The 20,217-nt window shown below is 46.3% G+C and overlaps 2 protein-coding genes across 3 annotated transcripts in view; both read left to right on the forward strand.

The window, feature by feature from the left end:
• Positions 1-8,471, forward strand: part of LOC144125618 (integrin beta-PS-like) — a 35,738-nt gene extending 27,267 nt beyond the window's left edge. Inside the window, exons 15-21 of the mRNA XM_077659154.1 lie at positions 736-869; positions 1,542-1,617; positions 1,792-2,100; positions 2,507-2,639; positions 2,738-2,854; positions 4,074-4,240; positions 6,034-8,471. Of these exons, the coding sequence (XP_077515280.1) occupies positions 736-869; positions 1,542-1,617; positions 1,792-2,100; positions 2,507-2,639; positions 2,738-2,854; positions 4,074-4,240; positions 6,034-6,117 (1,020 nt within the window). The 3' untranslated portion in view covers positions 6,118-8,471. The remainder of the gene's footprint in view (positions 1-735; positions 870-1,541; positions 1,618-1,791; positions 2,101-2,506; positions 2,640-2,737; positions 2,855-4,073; positions 4,241-6,033) is intronic.
• Positions 8,472-15,377: 6,906 nt separating this feature from the next.
• Positions 15,378-20,217, forward strand: part of Utx (Utx histone demethylase) — a 105,584-nt gene continuing 100,744 nt past the window's right edge. For both annotated transcript variants that reach the window (XM_077659155.1, XM_077659156.1), the window contains exons 1-5: positions 15,378-15,552; positions 16,215-16,281; positions 16,852-17,125; positions 17,730-17,779; positions 18,453-18,511. In XM_077659155.1, coding sequence (XP_077515281.1) covers positions 15,476-15,552; positions 16,215-16,281; positions 16,852-17,125; positions 17,730-17,779; positions 18,453-18,511 — 527 coding nt within the window. In that variant the 5' untranslated portion in view covers positions 15,378-15,475. The remainder of the gene's footprint in view (positions 15,553-16,214; positions 16,282-16,851; positions 17,126-17,729; positions 17,780-18,452; positions 18,512-20,217) is intronic.

Raw genomic sequence — 20,217 nt, forward strand, 5'->3', positions numbered from 1 at the left:
TTTTAGACTCCCACTAAAAGTGTACTACAGGAGTAAATGAAACAAGAGACAAACCGAAACAAAGCACCGGAACAAATGAAAACACGCCTCAAAAATTTGATTAATTATTGGAAGCACATTTTCAGTCGCAAATACTTGAGCAGGTAAATCGTTCAATCTCTAAACAACGTATAGATCGATGGAATCCGTGTTAACAGCATCCCCATCAAGCTCAACTACATGAATTCGAGCACTTGAAGTCACGGCCGCCTCGATCGTAGCCAAATTTGTCGTCACCTGCCCACCAACCCTGTGCCAAGGCCTCCTGAAGCCCTTTCGTTTCCGCTTTCTCTCATCAGACACGCCGAAGTATAGGCCCCATGCGGCGTGAAAGACCCGGCCCTGGCCAATAAAACGTGCCACAGACGTGACACGTGGGGCCGACTACGATTACCACGTGATGCTCCCTCCAGCGTTTTTATTTCTCCATATATTTATGTTTAAACATATCAGCAATAATTAATGTGGCTGGGTAACTGTTCTGACCACTCTTCCATTGGCAACGAGTGTTGTGAATCGTGCCGTGTCCAAAATTCGCATTCATTTTTTTCTTGTTTCGCGGTGTCCAAATCACTCATCTTTAGATGAGTTTTACATTGTCTGAGGCTATTAAGCTGGTGCGGCCTTTTGTTCCGTTCTTTTCTCGTTCCCCGGCTTTGTGCCGCCATGAACCCCTCTGGCGGTGGTCGCGTGCAGGAGGCGAATAGCAGCGCGTGCAGCGGCCGCGGCAGCGCGGTGTGCGGCGCCTGCGAGTGCGAGCCCAGCTTCTACGGCAAGCACTGCGAGTGCCTGGGCACCGAGCTTCAGCTGCACACAGCGCTCTGCCAGAGGTCGGTATATGTTGTGGCCCGTACCTCTCTTTCCTTGTACCCTCTATGCATGTTATTCTCCTTTGGTGTCAGCTATAGGACCACTAGAAGGTTTGCTCAAATCACCAAAAGGGTGTTGCACCTACTGTTTCATGCAGTTAACACCACCTAAATACACCATAGTACCACCTAAATGCACTAAGGATCGCATTGCAGCACCTGACTTGCGTGTCCTGTCTCAGCCAATTGCAGGATACGGCGCAAGAGCACAGCGCTTTGAGCTGCGAAGGGCACCGCCCAGCACCGTGTGGTGTCCGCCGCCATTTTGCTGTTGCTTAACTCTGCTTCAGCGTTGATCACTATTTAGCAGACATGCTAAGTCAGCAGTTACGAACTTGCAGTTACTATCTTGTGATGTTTACTTCTCGGTATTCTACGTGAGACATGTACGACGTACACGGCCTCGCACGTTTGGTCCTCATCATATATCTACACCGACCATGCTCGCCCGTTATACTTGTGCTTCGCTGCACGCACTATGTCAGCATAAGTGCATTTCCGTTGCCAGATCACAGAACTAAATTTCGGCCATGCCACTCATATCCCCAATTTCGCCGCGAGCGGGCACAGCGTTCTGCCGAAACACCTTCTGACCGTGTTCCTCTCGACTGCCTAAATTTCCTCACCCCGCAGTGACAACATGACCAAGGAGCTGTGTTCGCACCGGGGCGACTGCGTGTGCGGCGAATGCAAGTGCTACAATCCGCCGGTGAGAACCCAACGTGCACGTGGAAATTTAGGGACGACATATCCGCCCTTTACTGCACAAGAGCCACCTGTTTGACCACTGCTGGACAAACACGCGTAATGCATGCTGCTCAGTGTATATTCTGTATATGCAAAATGCGGTACCGATGAAGCACGTTCATGAATCACGGCGCAGGGCGTCCCGGGCGGCCGGGTGTTCGGCCGGTGGTGCGAGTGTGACACCTTCTCGTGTGAGCGCGACCCTGAGGGCCGCGTGTGTGGGGGCCCTGAGCGGGGCGTGTGCTGCGGCGGCGAGTGTCGCTGCCGGCCGGGATGGCAGGGCACCGCGTGCGGATGCCCAGTCAGCACCGAGACCTGCATGGCACCGCAGGACGCCGGCAGCGGCCGCCTCTGCTCGGGCCACGGAGACTGCGTGTGCGGCCGCTGTGTGTGCCACGCGGACGCTCGGGGACGCTTCGCCGGACCCTTCTGCCAGGACTGCGCTGTGAGTGAAGGCTCGGCCATGCGCCCTCACGTAGCAATGGCTCACTTCGACAGTACACTGGCGGTGATAAACGCTGGCGACATCGTAAAAGTATCTTGTGTTATACTCAATTTGTAATTAACGGGATACCTGGTGCACGAGACAGATAAGAGCGATCGTGGTTATTGGGCGATGGATCGAGTACGAAGAAATTGAAGGCGTAAGTAGGACCGTCACAGGAGCAGATGGCGTAATAAGCTTGTTAGAATATTTTTGGTACAAGGACATAAATGAAGGACATCGGGGAGGTCAATGTCCTGCAGACAACTTAATTAGCCACTAATGATGATACTGGGTACACGGGCAGTGCAAGTGTCAGGCACGTGTACCTATCGTGGCACTAATCTCTCCTCTTCATCGCTTGCAGGCATGTGTGGGTCGCTGCTCTGAGTTCCGCAGCTGCATCCAGTGTCTCGTGTTCCAGAGCGGTGAGCTGAGTGAGGACGAGTGCAGCCGCAACTGCAGCGCGCTCAACGTCGTCCAAGTGGACAGCATTGAAGGTATACAGCACACTGTGCAGTGTGCATCCCGGTCAGCTCAGAGCGTCACTGAGGTTGGTGCGCAGTGCAGTGATGACTTCTCCGTTTTCCCCATGCAGCCTTCGATCCGGAGGAGCGGAAGTGCATTTTCAAAGATGACGACAGCTGCTCATTCACATTTGTCTACTCCTACGACGAACAAAACGAGCTGGTCATCAGGGCTCAGTCAACAAAAGGTAAGCTGTTCTTTTGAGAACGACCGCACGTATACTGTGCGGCTCTGTTTGCCTCAATTAATTGAGTGCACCTATCGGTAAATTATTATTCTGGGTCATTCTTTCAGTATGACACCGTTTGTGCTAATTTATGATTCCACTCTGTGTTTTATTGCCTGTGGCCATGTCACTGTGCGCCTTGGTTTCGATGCGTGGCAGGGTATGCGTGGTGCTGTTGGAACTAATTTCATTACTCCTGTTTCTCTTGTTCTCCCTAATGGCGTGTAAAAGAGGGCTAGTTGGAAGAATATGCTAGCGCCCTACATTATATATGCGCTGCATGACGCTATGATACGGGCTACACTTCGGACAAGTCGCCACGGTGGCTGAGTGGTTATGGCGCTCGACTGCTGGCCCAAAAGACGCAGGTTCGATCCCGGCATGCGGTGGTCGAATTTCAATGGAGGCGAAATTCTAGAGGCCCGTGTGCTGTGCGATGTCAGTGCACGTTAAAGAACCCCAGGTGGTCGAAATTTCCGTGGCCCTTCAATATGGCGTCCCTCATAGCCTGAGTCGCTTTGGGACGTTAAACACCCATAAACCTTAAACCATAAACACTTCGGACAAGTTCACCTAGAGCATTGCTTTAAGGCACAGAATTTATCGCGTTTGCTTTTTTTAACAGATGTAAAAACTTCAGACTTGTTGTTACAATTGATCCCAGAGGCAAAATTTTAATATCTTGCGAGGTCCCCCAAAATGTTTTTGTGCAGTTAGGGCGCATATTCTTGATTATCCATCGTAGCTTGCAAAGTTAATGTTATTGTCACGGTCTCCACAACTTCGTACCTGACAGAGTGCTTTATTCTAAGCTCCAAACGAATCCTGCGATCTTTTGTAAGTCAATGCGGCAACTGATAGGAAACGAGGGAATGCGAGTGAGCTTGCTGTTATAGACTTTTCAAGGTGTCCGGAGCAACGGGTTCTTGGGTACTGGGAAGATAATGGGAGAGTCCTCAACTATTTCCTGTTCTGCAACCACATTCCAGTGTTCAGTATGGCGGCGCACTGTGACCCCTTTTTGAAGTCTTTAGATGTATTCGTGATGGCTTATAGATTATAGTGCCATGACTCAATTTGAAATATCTCTTCGATCTTTTAAACCTTAATGTTGCATCATGCACATGCATTCTTCTTGGTCGCTTGCCTGGCATGATTTTGGTTTGCGCTTGCGACGCAGACTGCGGCCGTGAGGCGGTCACGTGGTACATCGTGGGTGGCGTGATCGGCGGTATCTTGATCGTCGGCCTGGTGATCGTGTGCATCGCGCGGCTGCTCGTCTACCTGAGGGACCGCATTGAGTACAAGAAGTTTGACAAAGAGGTCCTCAAGACCGAGTGGGGCACGGTAAGTATGCACTCCACTGAGTATTGCGTTTACGGCGCGGCTATCGCTGTTAGTTTCATCTGGCTGCTTCCTTCCAGAATGATCAGAGCAGCAGAATTGGCAAGACGAACACCACCCACTAGTGTCTCCGTTATATGAGTTCTCACAATTAGGCGTCCCCTCTATCTTCATCTACAATGGGAGTGCCGAGAAGCATGAATTTCATATTTGGCTTGGCTTAGTTAGTGTGAGACTGAAAACTAGGATTCAGTTGCTAAAACGTAGCTGCCCTGCATTTGCTCTCCATTTTGCACACAGATTAAGTTGTTTTATCTGTACTCTTATCACTTATTCAATAAATATATTCGGAGTAAATGATTGGTATCAGGAGTGGATGAAAAAACAGCAAATCATTTTGATGACTTTTGCTTTCAGATTAGCTGTTTTCTTAGAACTGAACCCGCATTTTTGGACACTTACTAGCCAAACCAAATACGAAGTTCACACTTCCCAGCATTCCAGCAGGAGCCGATGAACGATTGCAGCGCCGCTTTCTTTCTCTAGATGATTTTGAGAACTTGTGTAACGCCATATCTGATACTGCAACCCTATGTTGCTTTGGAAAAAGCAATATTTAGTAGGGGCCGGGAAAGGCCCTTGGAGAAAGTGGTGGTAATATTAGATGGGAGTGGGGTTAACCTTGCAAGGGTATTGCTGTCATTTGCTCCTCCTGTGCCTCACCTTGAGAAGAGGGCTGCATCTCCCAACACTGGTACACAAAGCCAGTGGCCTTTAAGGACTTCTTGATTTGCTGATCTATGCACAGCTTTCACTTCATGATCCCCCAGGGGACACAAACTAAATGATGTCCTTGGAAGTCAAGACCACATGGGACTTAAATTCGCGCTCAAATAATTGATAAGAAAAGGTCCACCACACACAAAGTGAGCCTTGCATGCAGTTGCCTCTTGTGATTTGTTGTCCTACTTAGTTCTTCCTTCCCGCTCCTGAATTTACGTATTGAATTTGTGAATTGGTTCGTGAACTTAAATATATTACGCTAGCTTGTCCAACTTTTAAAACAGTTTTTGGAGGCCCGTCTTAGCTTTTATTTGAAGAAAGAAAGATTACAGTGCACTCGACTACGGTATTTAGTAGGATGCAACTTTTAAAAAAAACAGCAAATGGTAACAATGGGCCATGGCCCACCAGATTCTATGTTACTCTGCTGACCAACTGCAACAGTAAATGAAATCAGCTTTTTAATGCTTGACGATATCAAACAAGCCAGAGGCTTCAAAATTCTGGCTTATAGTTGATTTTGTTTTATGATATACTTCTTGTAGAGGTCACAAGGAAAGCCTGAACAACAAACTGTCTTTTTTTTTTGTCGCAGAGGAATACTGAGGGGCGGTTATTATTTTGGGTGGATCTTCTCTGCAGACTTGTGTTGTATCCGACTGTAGCCCAGGAGACGATTCACAGACAGATCTCGTGCACTTGTATGCAGAAGTTGTGCCATCGTGACGCAGTTTAGTGGGTTTGAAAATTACTCAAAACGGCGCTTTTGGAACACCCCACCAACGAATATTTTTTTTCCATGACCTCCGGAACCGGACAAGCTACCTTGATAGCACCTGATTTTCCGAAGCACGTACTATCACACCTCTGCGCTGTCTTTCTTGTAGCGATTCATAGTCTTCTTTACGAGAGGCTTTGATTGTCTGTCTTGGAGCAGTGCACTTGTCGTCATGTGGCACCTAACATGTATGCCCTCTTGTTTCCCCTGCTTTCTTTGCTTTTTTGGTGATCAGGATACAAATCCCATCTTCAAGAACGCTGTGTCTGAATTCCGAAACCCAACGTACGAGTCTGGGCGGCCACATGTGCGCAGCTGATGGACATATGCCACTCACACTCGACATGGTGCCCTCTGCTATGCCTGTTGTCTTTCAGCTGGAGGACTCATGGCCATGCCTACAGGCGCGCGGCCTCGCCCTGTCATCATCATCGTGAAGTTAAGAAGCACCTGATCATCTGAGCCATGACTCGTGCCTCTGAATGTTTTGCATTGACTGTGCCAATATTAAGTTCTATCACAACGTAATTACGTGACAAGTCAGTTTTGTGTACGGTATTTCGTGATGCGGAAACGTAGCAGGTGGCCGAAAATGCCAGCGACGACATATAACGGGCACAGATGATGTTGTGTCTTCCTCCTTGACCGAAGAAGTTTTTATCGCCGACATAATCGATATGCAATGCAGTAGCAGTTCTAGTGTAGTTTTGGCCAAATGTTATTTTCGTAAATTGATGGCGGTTCTTGGCTACACGCTAGCACGTCTTGGCATGACGTTACAGCGTACATGGTACACGATAGCTATGTTGTGCTAAAACGCTGTATTGATTGGAGGCACTTGATTGCCCGGGTTATTTGCTTGTGTGTTACCTCTGTTGCCAGAACTTATACTTGGCTGCACGAGATGGTCATCTTTTGTTTTTATCTTTCTACCTGGTTAGACAAAGGGTCTCCGGCAAGTGGCATTTTCTTCTGATCTTTCCACTTTCCAAAGTTTGGGGCTTTTTCCCAAGCCCTCTCGTTTCAAAGAACGAATACTTACAAATAGTGTGTGCCAAACTTTGCTGCTATGTTTGCACTCCTGTGGTGAGCTTAACAGTATGACTAGTTTTCAGAGGTGAGAGAAATACATTCCACACAACAAGTTGTCTCTCAAGTTTACTTCCCCTTTATTATATCTCTAGTTTCTGTCTGCATGTATTTGCTTTTTTGTTTGTTTGTTTAGCTTCGATGAACGAGACCTGCTTCATTAGGTCAGTTTGCAAACCTTGTTTTGAGCACATCATTATATTGTCTGCTTTTGACTGTTGTAAGATACTTTCACATGCCGCTCTCAGTAAGAGTGTGCACAGCGTTCCTCGAGGCGGCACGGTTGGCAGCATATATTTTTTTACGAAAAACAAAAAACTCCGTCAAGCTGACGGCTGCATGCCGCTCACTTGCACAGCAGGATCAGGATAGGTCGTCCGTAGTTAGTGTTTTTATATAATCCAGTGTGCAGTCGAATTTGAAGTTTCAACATGCCAGCCTTAATTTTTATATAAATGATTTGTGTGTTCACTGTTTAAGCGTGTGCTTTTGTGCCTCGTGCTTACCGGCTGCGAAGTGTTGCGTGATTGAGCTGGGCCTATTAGGCAGCTTATCAATGGCTGTAACTTTATTGCGGAGTTCACTTATGCTTGAATTCGTGCTTGAACTACAAGAACATGCAGTATTGTGCTAGTGTTGAGAGGTGACTATCCATACCGCAAAGTCCTGTGCATGTAAAGTATGCAAACACATACAGTAAAATATAGGTGCTTTGTCAGTGAAGACATACACGGTCATCTATCGTCTCATAAAAAAATGCTGAAACACAAAAACACTGTCATTCTAAATTGAGCTCATCAAAAGAAAAAAAAAGCACTGGGGGTATTAGATATGTCTGGGCACCTGCAATTGTTTATAATCAGTGACTTTCTTCATATACAATGAAAGCAGAGTTTATGTAAACTAGGTGAACTTATGGTACTTGTCACTAATGGCTTATCTAAGAAAAAACGTAAGCATGAATAGTAAGGAGGTGAGACAGCATATTTGGTGCTGAAAATTCAGACCAGTAGGCACCCTGTTGGCATGCAAACAGGAGCCGAAAGGGATGCATTTTGCTGTAGAGAAAGATGCTGTATAGTGTTCCCGCTTGAACTGGCCAGCTATTTTTCTACAAAGCGCAACTGGTATACTTTTCATTGTACATTTGCGAGCCATGCCGAAAAACTCAAGGTTCAAAGGTTAACAAGCGCACACGTACGCGTTTTACGTAACCATCACAGACATTGATACTCTGCATGCATCTCTGGCAGAACGCACATTGTTTCTACGGGTCGGTTACAATGCGCTGCTGGCATTTGAACGCACAGTTATGTACGTTCTTTTTTAACGTCACTTTTAATATTTTCTGCCGTTTTCTTCCCATGTTCCTATTGTACTTTCATCCGTACGCAGCATTCCAGCTGCAGTGCGTATATTTGTGTGGCCTGTTGCACACTGGCTGCGTATGTTTTGTTGCTTTTTTTTTCATGCCTCTCCGTTCTTCCTTGTGGAATAAGGGCTAGTCAAGGTTCTGCGCCAGCAGGCTTTTTTATCAATTTCCTGTGTAGTTTTGTATGAAAATAAAGCCTGTCATTTACAAAAGTACGAAACTATTTATGAATGCCAAGTGGACAATTCAACTGTGCACATGAATATATGGCTCATGCCTGGTTGGCCATCTGCGTAAAGGCAACACATTCAGCAAAACGCGGGATCTGTTTCTGAAAATGGATGATGGTGAATCGGGCTCAGGGAGGCCATTGCATTGGCTGAAGCAATGCAACTGCTTCCGTGGACAACTTAACGTGCCATTTATCCAAGAAACGTTATCGGACACATGTTCATCGGCGGGTGTGTGGTCCTGTAAATAGCTAAGACCTATTGGTGTTTTAAAATGGTGACCTCACGGGTGCCATCTTTGGGCACAGAGACTAGCAATGCCCCGGTTTTCGATGCGCTTTCTGGTTGCAAACATGGTGGCTGCCATGACCTCAATGCAAAATTATGTACTGGGTGCCCCTGTGCATAGTGGTGCCCATCGGTGGTGACAACGCTGCCACTTTGGCTTAGACATGGAGGCTGCTGTGAAAATGGCTCCCGCGTCCACCTCCCAAAAACCAAACACACTCCGCCTGTCTTTTAGACTTTGCCATCACCTAATGTGAGATACCGGGTGTTTCACCTAAGATGCTCTTCAATTTTTAAAAATAGGCTTTTTGAGTTAGAAGAGTGCTTTTTTAGGCACAGCACTGCTTGCGGTGTAGCACATCAGAATATACAGCTAAGACGTACGAACTATGTAATACTGAGCAGTTAACGTTTTTAATATACTGTTAGTGTTTTTATTTAATCAGAGGCATGGAGCCCACTGCGAGTAATATTCATATCTATTTTTAAAATTTTAAATATGCAGTTACCCTCAGTGCTGTGGCCCCAAATTTTTGCCTAAATCACGCCAAAATACGTGCGCTTTCGAGAACCTTGCAAACAAAGCAACCCCTCAAGTCCTCATAACTCATCGAAGCTCCTGCCTTGTGTAAAGTGTTTTTGGCAAAGTTAGATTTAGCACTGCTTGAGGCACTTCACATGAGCAGTCCTGCATAAGCAACCCGTCCGTGCTTATTTATCATAGAGAAAGAGTAGCGTGTTTCTTGTTTTGGATTGAAAGATTGACTGATTTCATCTGCATGTGCCCTCGCACAAGAGAATGGTTTTAAGCTACTTGGATGAGCCAAAAATGAATCACTTGTTAAGTCAGGGGACAGTGTGTGTGTGTGTGAAAAGAAAAAAATTGGTGGTGGCTTAGTTAGCCCTGGTTAAACCTGGAGTGACGCAATACCTATACAGCTGGCTGAGTGGAACTTGCTCAGTCGAATTGCAAAGTCTGTCTTTCGTCGCTCCGTTTCGCTGGGCGTTCCTCCTTCATCTTCGTCCCACTTGACACGGTGCATGCGCACAGCTGTTGCTGCTCGGTACCGCTGGCAGCAGCTGCTGCTACGGTCACGTGCCGCTGCCGCCACGCTGAAGGCTCGAAATGCTACCGTAATGTAGCTATCACTACAAAAGGAGGTGGGCGCGGTCTTTATGCTGGAGACCGAGCACATCAACATGCGTCTTCAGTAACTGGACAACGTCGCGGTGGCGCAGTGGTTAGAAGAGCTCTCGGCTGCTGCGTACGAGGACGCGGGTGGTTCGATTCCGGCCGCGTTTCGATGGAGGCAAAATTCAAGGTGCCGGCGTCGAAACTAATCCGAAGCCCTCCACTACGGCGTCCTTCCTGCTTTCTCTCCATCTTCCAAATAATAATATCTATTATTGCACAATTAATAAGCACAGGAAACAAGAAACGGGCCTGTCAAAGCCTCTAGTGGCTTCAGGGATTATTATTGTTGTTATTATTATTATTGTTATTATTATTATTATTATGCGATAGCGTAACCCATGTCCACACCTGCAGGCGGTGTAACACACGGGTGTGCCTTCTGCCGCGGGTGGTATACACAAAAGAACCAGCTGTTACCTGCCACGGTTGGCAGGTGGCAAAGTGGAGAGAGGGAAATCCCCCTCACCACTTGTAGGAGAGAGAAGGGTAAGGCCGGAAGATATGGCTGGCAGGGGAAGAAGCTGCTGACAAGGTCCATGCTGTCGACGCTCGCCCCGTCACTAGTACACTAGAGGAGGCGCTGTCATGAGCCATACATAGAAATAGCTCAATGAAAGGCTGGTAGGAGTGAAGTGGGACACGAAAGGATGTAGCGGCTTGTATGTCTCGATCACTTCTTACTAGTCTCAGCAGTCAGCACCACAAAATATAGTTCATAGCCACTGCGCTGTGCCCCTTAGGAATGCAATGTATGGTGCAACGAATGTATTACGGCACAATGGTTGCGAATTCGTCCGTGTGTACCAGCGGCAGCGGTGGGCGACGGCCGTCGCCATCATACGCCGCGTCACGAGGAGCGCCGCCTCATGAGTTTCCCGGTATGATCTCTGACTGTTTGATGCAGGCGAGGAGGAGCAGGAGGTAAACTTTATTGAAGAAGAGGTTTAAAGCGTGGGTTGGGGGTGGTGTCCCCTCTTCGCTCTGGGCTCCTCTTCAAGGCCGGATGCCGGGTGGCCGACCGACGATGTCGTTCGGCGACCTCTTCGGCCCGCTTTGTGAAGCGGAGTTGAACCTCCGGATCCGAGCTGAGCAGCGCGGCCTCCTTCCACTGAGATTGGGTGGAGAGCTGCAGATTCTTCCATGGCTTGTATTGACGCAGCCGGTGTTTGTTGACGGCATCTAGAATTTATCAAGCTCCTGCGTCCCAGTGGCACGCAGGAGCTTGATAAATTCTAGATGCAGGCAACATGCAGATGCAGCAGGCGCAGCACTTAATTCTGAAAATACCGCCATACCATTCCACTCTGCGTAAAAAATGGCAATGAGGATGCCAGGCTCGCAGTTTCCCGTAAAAACTGAGTGGGAAAGGTTGTTAAATGCAAGGCAGATTCCAGTATAACTACGAACGTCTGCTCAGGCGCTGGGTTTGGGTAGTACAGCCAGAACGAAGACTGGCGCACAATTCTGATAAGATGCCTAGCCGGATCCTGGCTCACTCTACTTGTCATCCGGTAACTGAAACTTACACGTTCTATTACGTGCTCCAACAGTGACAACGTGCACGTACGCTATAGACAGTGTCACACGCAGTCCTGTAGCTGTCGGCTTGCTTATAAAAGCCTTTCATTTTCCCACGCACTCAGCTCGGTGCGACAGAAATAAATGAAGCTTGTCAACAGATGCAGAATTGGGACCTAGAACACCAGCAGTGAGACGCGAGAATCAAGTGTTGAGCCGTTCCTACTGTGCCCCGCCGCGGTGGCTCAGTGGTTAGGGCGCTCGACTACTGATCCGGAGTTCCCGGGTTCGAACCCGACCGCGGCGGCTGCGTTTTTATGGAGGAAAAACGCTAAGGCGCCCGTGTGCTGTGCGATGTCAGTGCACGTTAAAAATCCCCAGGTGGTCGAAATTATTCCGGCGCCCTCTACTACGGCACCTCTCTCTTCCTTTCTTCTTTCACTCCCTCCTTTACCCTTCCCTTACGGCGCGGTTCAGGTGTCCAACGATGAGACAGATACTGCGCCATTTCCTTTCCCCTAAAAACCAATTATTATTATTATTATTATTATTATTATTATTATTATTATTATTATTATTATTATTATTATTATTATTATTATTATTCCTACTGCCGGGCCAGCACGGCGGCAGAGGCGCGGAGCTAGTAAAAGGCGCGGTAACGCCCCTTGCGGCGAGAAGAGGCGTCTTGCTTCAGCCGCTGCCGCGCGCCTCCGTTCGCGCCACTAGACCAGTATTCTAGTTCGCTATATCACCATGCCTACCATCATTATAGTGCCTAGAAATATACTGGCTAGTGTGCGCAGCGCGCGCGTTTCTAACGGGACGGCGAGTCCCCCGCCGCGATGACTGCGCGGAGAGGCCGCAAGGGGCGCTGCTGGTCGAGTGGGTGCGCCTGTCGTCGGCTGTCGCGCCGATGCCGCAGCCTCGCGCGATTGCTTAGGGCGTGTGAAATCAATGTTTGACAGGCATCATTTCTTAGATTGTGAAGCTGGAAGACGCTAAACGTGAGCAAAAACGTCCTGAGATGTTAAGAGGTAGTGCAAAGAGAGGACGTGTTTTGTTCCGTTCTGTCGAAGCGGTTATCGGTCTAACGAAGAAAAGGTGTCTGTTCACTGCACCGGCGGAGCCAGCACGGCTTGCTGAATGGGAAAATAAGATCAAGAGGGCAGACAGAAGGCTGACACCGAAGGCTGTCGTGTGCGAAAAACATTTTTAGAACGAATGTATCGAAAGATCTTTTAAGATTACGGTGAACAGCGTCATGACCGAAACCGCCCGAGAGAAGCCACGCCTGAAGCCCGATGCTGTCCCTACAGTATTTGAAAATTACCCAGCTCATCTTGTGCCTAAAAGGACGGTGAAAAGAAGGTGCGAAACATTTGCGACCAAGGACCGGCACCTAAACAACGGAAGCGAAATGTCGAGCTGGTGCATCCCGATCTGCAGTCGACGGCGATGATACGTGGGTTAATTGGCTCTCATTGCGTCTCTCGTGGAGGCGCATCGGAGGAACTCCAAAAGCCTTCCGATTCCGAGCATACAGACATTGCTACAGGACCGGTGTGTGATAGTCAAGCGATACTGAAGATGAAAAATTCCTAGAAAATTTTTTACATTACCTAGACGCATGGCAGCGGCATGCAGAACCAGCTGGGGGCGGATTTCTTACTGAAAACACGGCTTGTGGACTAAGGGTTACGATAAGAAGTACATTAGACTTGCTATCTTACCTTAGCTCCACTGTGTAGGATACAACCACTTCTTCACCGCGTTTGAGTCAGGACAAACTGTAAAACGTTTTCGGCATTATAAGGCAGTCATCCGGTTGTAACGACCACCCTACCGTGTCAAAGTTTCAGGTGACTGTTAACTTAATGCCGTTTTATAACCTGGAAAAACCACTGAGGGGTACAAACTGCTCACCAGATGTTATCAAAGCACTCTTCAGTGAAGCACCTGTATCACAGTCTAGCACCAAGGCAGCGCCACTTTTGAACATTATTGATGATTTATTTGACTATGGAAATGTTGATGAAGTCGAGCAGGCAATTGATAGTGTTCTGTTCAGAAATGACCATGCCGGGTACGTAGAAAGGAAAAGTAACGCCGCCTTGATCTACTATGCTGCTGGATATGTGGCGAGGAAGACAATCGGAAAAAACGCATGCCCGCAGTGTGCATCTTGCCTTTGTGTGACACCAAATGACGCAAACATGGATGAGAGTTCTCACTTCACGGCTCATTTTGACAACGGTGGGCTTGCTTACCCTAGTTCCGCCCTGTCCACTGCAGTCAAGCTAATCGAGGGCGAATTCACCGCCTTCTTCAGCAGAAATATTCTGCATGAAGAGAGTTTGCTAGATTTCGCCAAGTGCTTACGTTCATTCTCACTGTCGCAGCTTGGCTGCTCTAGCCATGAGAAGGAAAATGTGTCCGAAGTGGTCAAGTTTTGTCTTGTTAGTGTTCAGATTTTTTGTTAAGGACCTGAACAAGGAAAGAGAAGGTCAAAGGCAGCGACAAAAACTCCTTAAGTTGCGCCACTGCCAGTAGCGTGAAGTATGAATAATTCTACTTTGTCGTCTTTATGTAGCCCTTGATTTGTTATATAATACTGTACACTGTTGTGTGAATAAAGTACGGACTTTACGTTTCATGTGTGCAGTTAAAGGAGGCGACCAGATTTTTGTTTTCATATTTTTATGTTTTCAGATATCCGTAGATCTCATGCACGTAATATCAGTGGCTCGACTCGATCCGACGGAGTACTTAAACAGTGGTATAAAATACAACTTTTTAGAAGCTTGTTTATTCTGGATGGAAATGAGAAACAGGTTAAATTGCTGGCATGCTTTGGGCATGTCAGTCTTTACGTGCGGCATCGAGCTTCCGTTCTCAACATCTCGCTATCTGGTAAGTGGGCTAGTTGAATTATAAGGAAGCTGTTGAGATCGGTGGAGTTATTATAAATCGTGGTCGTAATATTCTGGGTTAGGCTCTTCATGAGAAAGAAATAAGAAAATGCCTGTTTTTAATTTTCTGCATTGTGAAGCACAGCTGTTCCAAGGTTTTTAACGGAAATATTATTGCCTTAACGTACGTCACTATAGTAGTTTTTTTTAAAGCAATGCAAGTTTTGTGCATTTCTTAAATGCTCTGATTGGGGAAGTTTATATTAAGTTCATTATTCGCCTTCAACAAAATCAGCCCTTTAGAGTCATTGCCAAATATCAGCGTGTATTTTAAATTAATCGAGTGTGGCGCTTTAAATTTCACTGCCATAATGTTCTCGATTTCAACGTTTTAATTTCCAGTGCAATGAACATATCGCACGTTCCTTCAGCTAGTGTGCAGTTTATTGCTTAACCTTATTATCATTCATTATTTTCACTTCAGTATGGCCAAATGAAGGCTATGTGGTAAGGGGCTTAAGACTTTCTGAAATAATTTCGCTCTCGAGAGCTTAGTAAATAAAAAAAAAACGGTTGCATGGTTAGTATCGTGTTTTTTGCGGGCGAAAGCAAACTGCTAGAATACGTCAACAAATTGATCTATATTTGGCACTGCAAAATGTGCGCACTGTGAACGAGCTCGCGTAGTTCTTATATTACGAAATATTTTTTTTTAAAGAGCGCTCTAAATACAAAAAAAAAGTTTGCTTCGCGCTCCTCCGAGCGCGCGTATCACGGAGCGAATTCAACGCAGATGCACCCACCCGCACAACAGCGCACCAAGCGGGCGCCGCCGGAAATCATCGACATCGGGACCATCGCCTAGCCCGCGCTTGCCACACTAGCCAGTATATTTCTAGGCACTATACCATCATCATCACTGTGCTTGGAGCTTCTGGCCGCATTCTAGTACACAGCCAGAAGTCGAGTCAAGACTCATCAGTTTGGTAATGGTTCGTGGTAGATGTCTTGCGCACTTGCGTGAGTTTTCCCAGTGAAAAAAACAATAATTCCGACGCATTCTGGAACCAACTATGTTGCCCGAAGCGGAAAAGGTTGTCACAGTGCCTTTAACTCCCCAGGAACTGGCAGTATTGGCTGAAGTTGACAGGCAAGTTATTCCTCGATCAGGGAAATAATTACGGAGCTCCTAATGACGCTCGCATACCTATCGGAGAAGAAACAGCGACCTTTGTCTTTTTTGATTGCCAGGCTTCATTTGCTTTTTTATCGTTTGCATATAATCCAGTCAATCCATAACTTTCGCTGCTTAACGCCTGGTTTCAGTGCTTGCACATTTCCAAGGACGCCTGTACTGCTTCCGCGTCTCTTTGCATTTCCTGCAAGCGTTCGAAGCTGTTTACAAACATCCCCTTCTTCCAATTTTGTGTGACGGGAGAGCCATTCGAATTCATTATGCAGGCGCTTACGCTTAGCATGAACTTCACTGTCATGCCGAATAGTGTGATCGAAAAGCCTTGCAGGGCAGTGATGCTCATCAGCAATGTAGGTGTCAGCGTTGACAGGCACTGCCCTGGCCGATCTCGATCGCAGTATTTGAATGACATCTGCCGAAATGAATACTTCCAGTGCGAAAATTTCTGGCGTGCACATCACAAGGATATCAAGGTTGTTCGAAAGCCTAAAAATAATCCCGTTGATGTGTATTCGGCGATGCAGTAGCGGCGCAGGAAAAAGGGTGTAGCTTCTCATTTTATTAGCCTCACTCATCAATTGGCACTGTCCTTGATCGCGTGCTTTGTGTTTTTCCAGCCGTCTTTTTGGGTTCTGGAAGCTGAACACTCCCGAAAACTTCAAGAGGAAAGCCCTCATTTTGAAGGTACAGCACATGCATGGTTATGTATTCTGGCATGTAGTTGGTGTACAGTGACATTGCTATAGGGGTAAATCTGCATTTGACACTTACTCAGCATTGCTGCGGCGATAATTTAGAGTATTTGAGAACCGTTGGTGCGTTATGAACATTTTTTTTACCTCATGAAAGACTAATTTATGTTGTTAGTATGTTGGCACGTCAGATAATAGATGATTCAACTAAAATGATTTCATCATTAGCAGACTGGTTTTGACTTTTGTTCCTGTGCTGTTCACAAGCGTGCAAAAAAAAAAAAAATGTAGTGGCCTTGGTGGCATAGCATTGCATCCTAAAGATTATGGAGGCTCTTGCTATAATTCATAGGCTTGAAATGGGGTCCTTGTAGATTTCAGCTCAGAGCGGTTTGAAAGAACCTTAAGGCTGTAAGATTTTATCTTATAGTTGTGCTTCTTAAGGGATTCAGCATACCTCTTTACAGCCAGCTGGTGCCCTTTGTCAAATCATTCTCATCAAAACGTTAGTCACACGAACTGCAGCCCTCGGGCTCTTGCAATCATGAGCTTTTATTCACAGGGTGTGCGCCACCTAGAACAAGTGCTGATTGCTCACCAGCAACGAAGTAAGCGTCCCCAAGGAGGCGATGCGGAGACATCTGGGCCAGCTCCAGGAGGGACAGCCCCGTCTCTGGATCCGCCAGTGGATCATGGCATCACTGACACTGCAGTTAGTGGCAGCCATGATAGAATGGGCTTTCAGGGCACCGTCTCTAGTGCACTGAAAGAGCTTGATCCCAAGACCTACTGCAAATTGGGCCACTTCCAGTTATTACTTGAGGACTATGCAAAAGGTAGCTATAAACCTCTGGTTAAACATAAATGTAGTGCTGTTCAGTGTTCATGAATTTCTTATGTCTAACCTGCTCTGCTCTCATAATGTAGAAGCATGGCTATCATGCATTGGCTGTTTATTCTAGCTGTTTTTGATGTGTGTCCATAGGTCCATAGATTTAGCAGGCTGTGCAAACCTTCTTCAGCCTTTTTCTCCACGAATGGAGCTCACTGTTTGTTGTAACAGTGCAATCCTGTAAACCTATGTTGCTTGTAAGATTGCAACTCAAAGCTAGAAGCAAGTTCGGTTCTGTGTTCTTTTTTGATGCCAACCAGCGTGTTGCTATTGCATTTTTTTCTGTTTGCCAACATTAAGGGCAGTGTCTGAATTGAGATCTGTCATGGCCCTTTCAAAATGAAGGTCATCTTAGTAGATTTAGCAATTTGGTTGCATTGCTTGCACAGTCTCACGCAATAGCATTTAGTGGGTGTCTTCAAAATATGTGCATACCTCTATGTTATGAGAGTACAGAATTTTGCAGGCAGTCCGTTTTTCATTATCTATCATAGTGCGTAGTGTCTGGAGAGGTTTTTTACCTCCTCTGTCGCTTGCTTTCGTTACAGCCCTGTCCGCATATCAGAAGTACTATGCAATGAAAGAGGACCACTGGAGGGTGAGTCTGCTGCACTTGTCTCTGCATTGCTTAAGATTTGGCTCTATGACTCAGGTTTTCATCTCCCTTTGTTGGAGTCTTTATTTTTGCGGTATCTTAGCCGGCATGATATAGTGCTTCCATGTTAATTCCACTCCAGTTTTTTTTTTTTCGTTGCTCGTCATTTGCTTGAGTGGTGCCACATCCCGTGTTTCCTTTTTGTAATTTAGCCACCGTGGTGGTTCAGTGATTGTGATGCTTGGCTGCTGACCCGAAAGACGGGTTTGTTCCCAGCCGCGACGGTCGGATTGCAATGGAGGTGAAATGCTAGAGGCCCGTGTGCTGTGCGATGTCAGTGCACGGTAAAGAACCCCACATGGTAGAAATTATCCGGAGCCCTCCACTAAAGCGTCTCTCATATGAACCTGAGTCATTTTGGGATGTTAAGCCCCATAACCCAAACAGAACCAAACCTTATTGTCATTGGCTGAAGCACAGCAATGGCAGCGCCATTGCGTTATGTGAGGCAGTGAAGGAGTTTACAAAAAGTTGAATAGAATTGCATGGAATTGCTATATTATCCTGGCTTTAATGTGCTCTTAATGTAGATTGTCAGTCATGCACTCAGTTTTTTTTTTATTCTTTGTAGGGGCTAATTTGCTTTCTTCTATGTCTTGGTGTTTTTTTTACCTAGGATGAGCCTTTCTTGTATGGCTTGGGCCTTGTTTATTTCCACTACAGTGCCTACCAATGGTAAGTCACAAAATTCTGACATTCTAGAACAGAGTGTACGATTGGTATACCTCATAATGAAGACTCTTGGCTGTCGAGTAAAATCCATATTTAGTTGTCTGAGCGGACGTTACAGAAACCAAGTTAAGCCTGACTTCTACCAGAAAAGTCTCCTTTCAAAAATGTAGCTTGCCATTTCAAACAGCAAAGGTACTGGACAAAAATTACTCAGTATTAGATCAAGGTTCCAGAAAAGCAAACACTATCCTGATGTTTTATTGGCATCATGTAAAGTGTTGCACCATGCCAACAACATCCTGTTCTGATGCTGCCTTGGACTCGTGGACTTGTAATGATCAGAGGACGGTTTCACTGTGTACATGGAAAGGTGGGCATGGCTATGCCACAATGCCACGGATGCAGATGGCGATGTGCAACGAAAGGATCTTCATAAAAGAAAGAATTCTGCCTTGGTCCAGCCTGGTGTTATAGATTGTGTATGCAAATGGTAAACAGCAAATAATTTATTTTTTCATCCTGTATTATGACGAATGCTCATGATTGGTTCTTTTCACTAGTATATCAGCTGAAATAAGCCTTTAACATGAAACGGTTCCTTGAATGGCCATAGCTCTGCCTATTTTTAAGCTAGAAGAGTAGCATCCAGGTAAGACACAAAAACGAAGGGCCTTACTTATAAATAGGGGTTGGGCTTTTGATTTTTATTTTTCAAAAATTCAGCATTCATTTCTTAATGTTTATTTCAGAGTGCAGTTTTTGATGTTTTTGGGGGTTAATGAATATTATTATGTAAGGATTAATTTGTCATTTTTAAGTGATGTAATGAGCTATTTCTGTCCAATGAAGTAATTAAAACACAAAGGGTTATTATGCACTCATAAACACTTAAATTTGTGTTTGCAGAAGGATGTACTGTTGCCATTAAGAAAATAATGGCAGTTAAATGAAGGAGATGTTAAACAAAAACGCAAATGAAAGTTTCCAAAAGGTAGGTAGAGTTGTTATCACTGGGTGGTTGTGCTAGGTTGACTGAGGGCAAGACAGCACCTGGTCTGTGCAGCGATAACAGTGATGGAACTGCTGCTTAACCGTCGTGATAACAAGAACATGACGCTTGTGCATGGTTTCTAGTGTCCGTACATGCAGTGGAGAGCTGTGCTGAGCCAAACAATTGCCCTAAGTGGGAGGAGTGCTACGGTAGCTGATGATGATTGGCAACAATGTTGAGCCTCCTACTGTGGATTGGAGTGTAAGGCAGCGCAGCAGTACCCCAGAACGCAAAGCTGTGCTGCTTAAAAATGGCAGTCTTGCCACCCTCCTGGCTTCTCTGCTTTGTTAATTTGAATGCCAAAGCATTCAGGCTCCAGTTGTAGAGAAAATCTGGCGCCGTTGCGCTGTGAGCGAAACATCTCCGGAGAAGCAACCTAGGTGGGCCACCTATGTCATGTGACCTTGGGGTGTTATCACAGCGTACCCACCGAATTGTGATTAAACTGACCGCCATGGCAGGTGGCAGTTAAATTAATGATTTGTCACGAAAGGTTTCTTTGGAAGAGCAACCTGGGTTTCACAAGCGCCACCGGTGCCAACACTTGCCATCGCAGGGCAGTGGCGCATCGCTTAACCACTGCACCAGGAGTGGTATGAGGCTTCCAGGGATCTATGAATGTAAAGTCGAGAATGGCGAATTTCGCATATGTTGGCAT

Source organism: Amblyomma americanum, chromosome 3 (assembly GCF_052857255.1).
Source record: "Amblyomma americanum isolate KBUSLIRL-KWMA chromosome 3, ASM5285725v1, whole genome shotgun sequence".
Taxonomy (NCBI): Eukaryota; Metazoa; Arthropoda; class Arachnida; order Ixodida; family Ixodidae; genus Amblyomma; species Amblyomma americanum.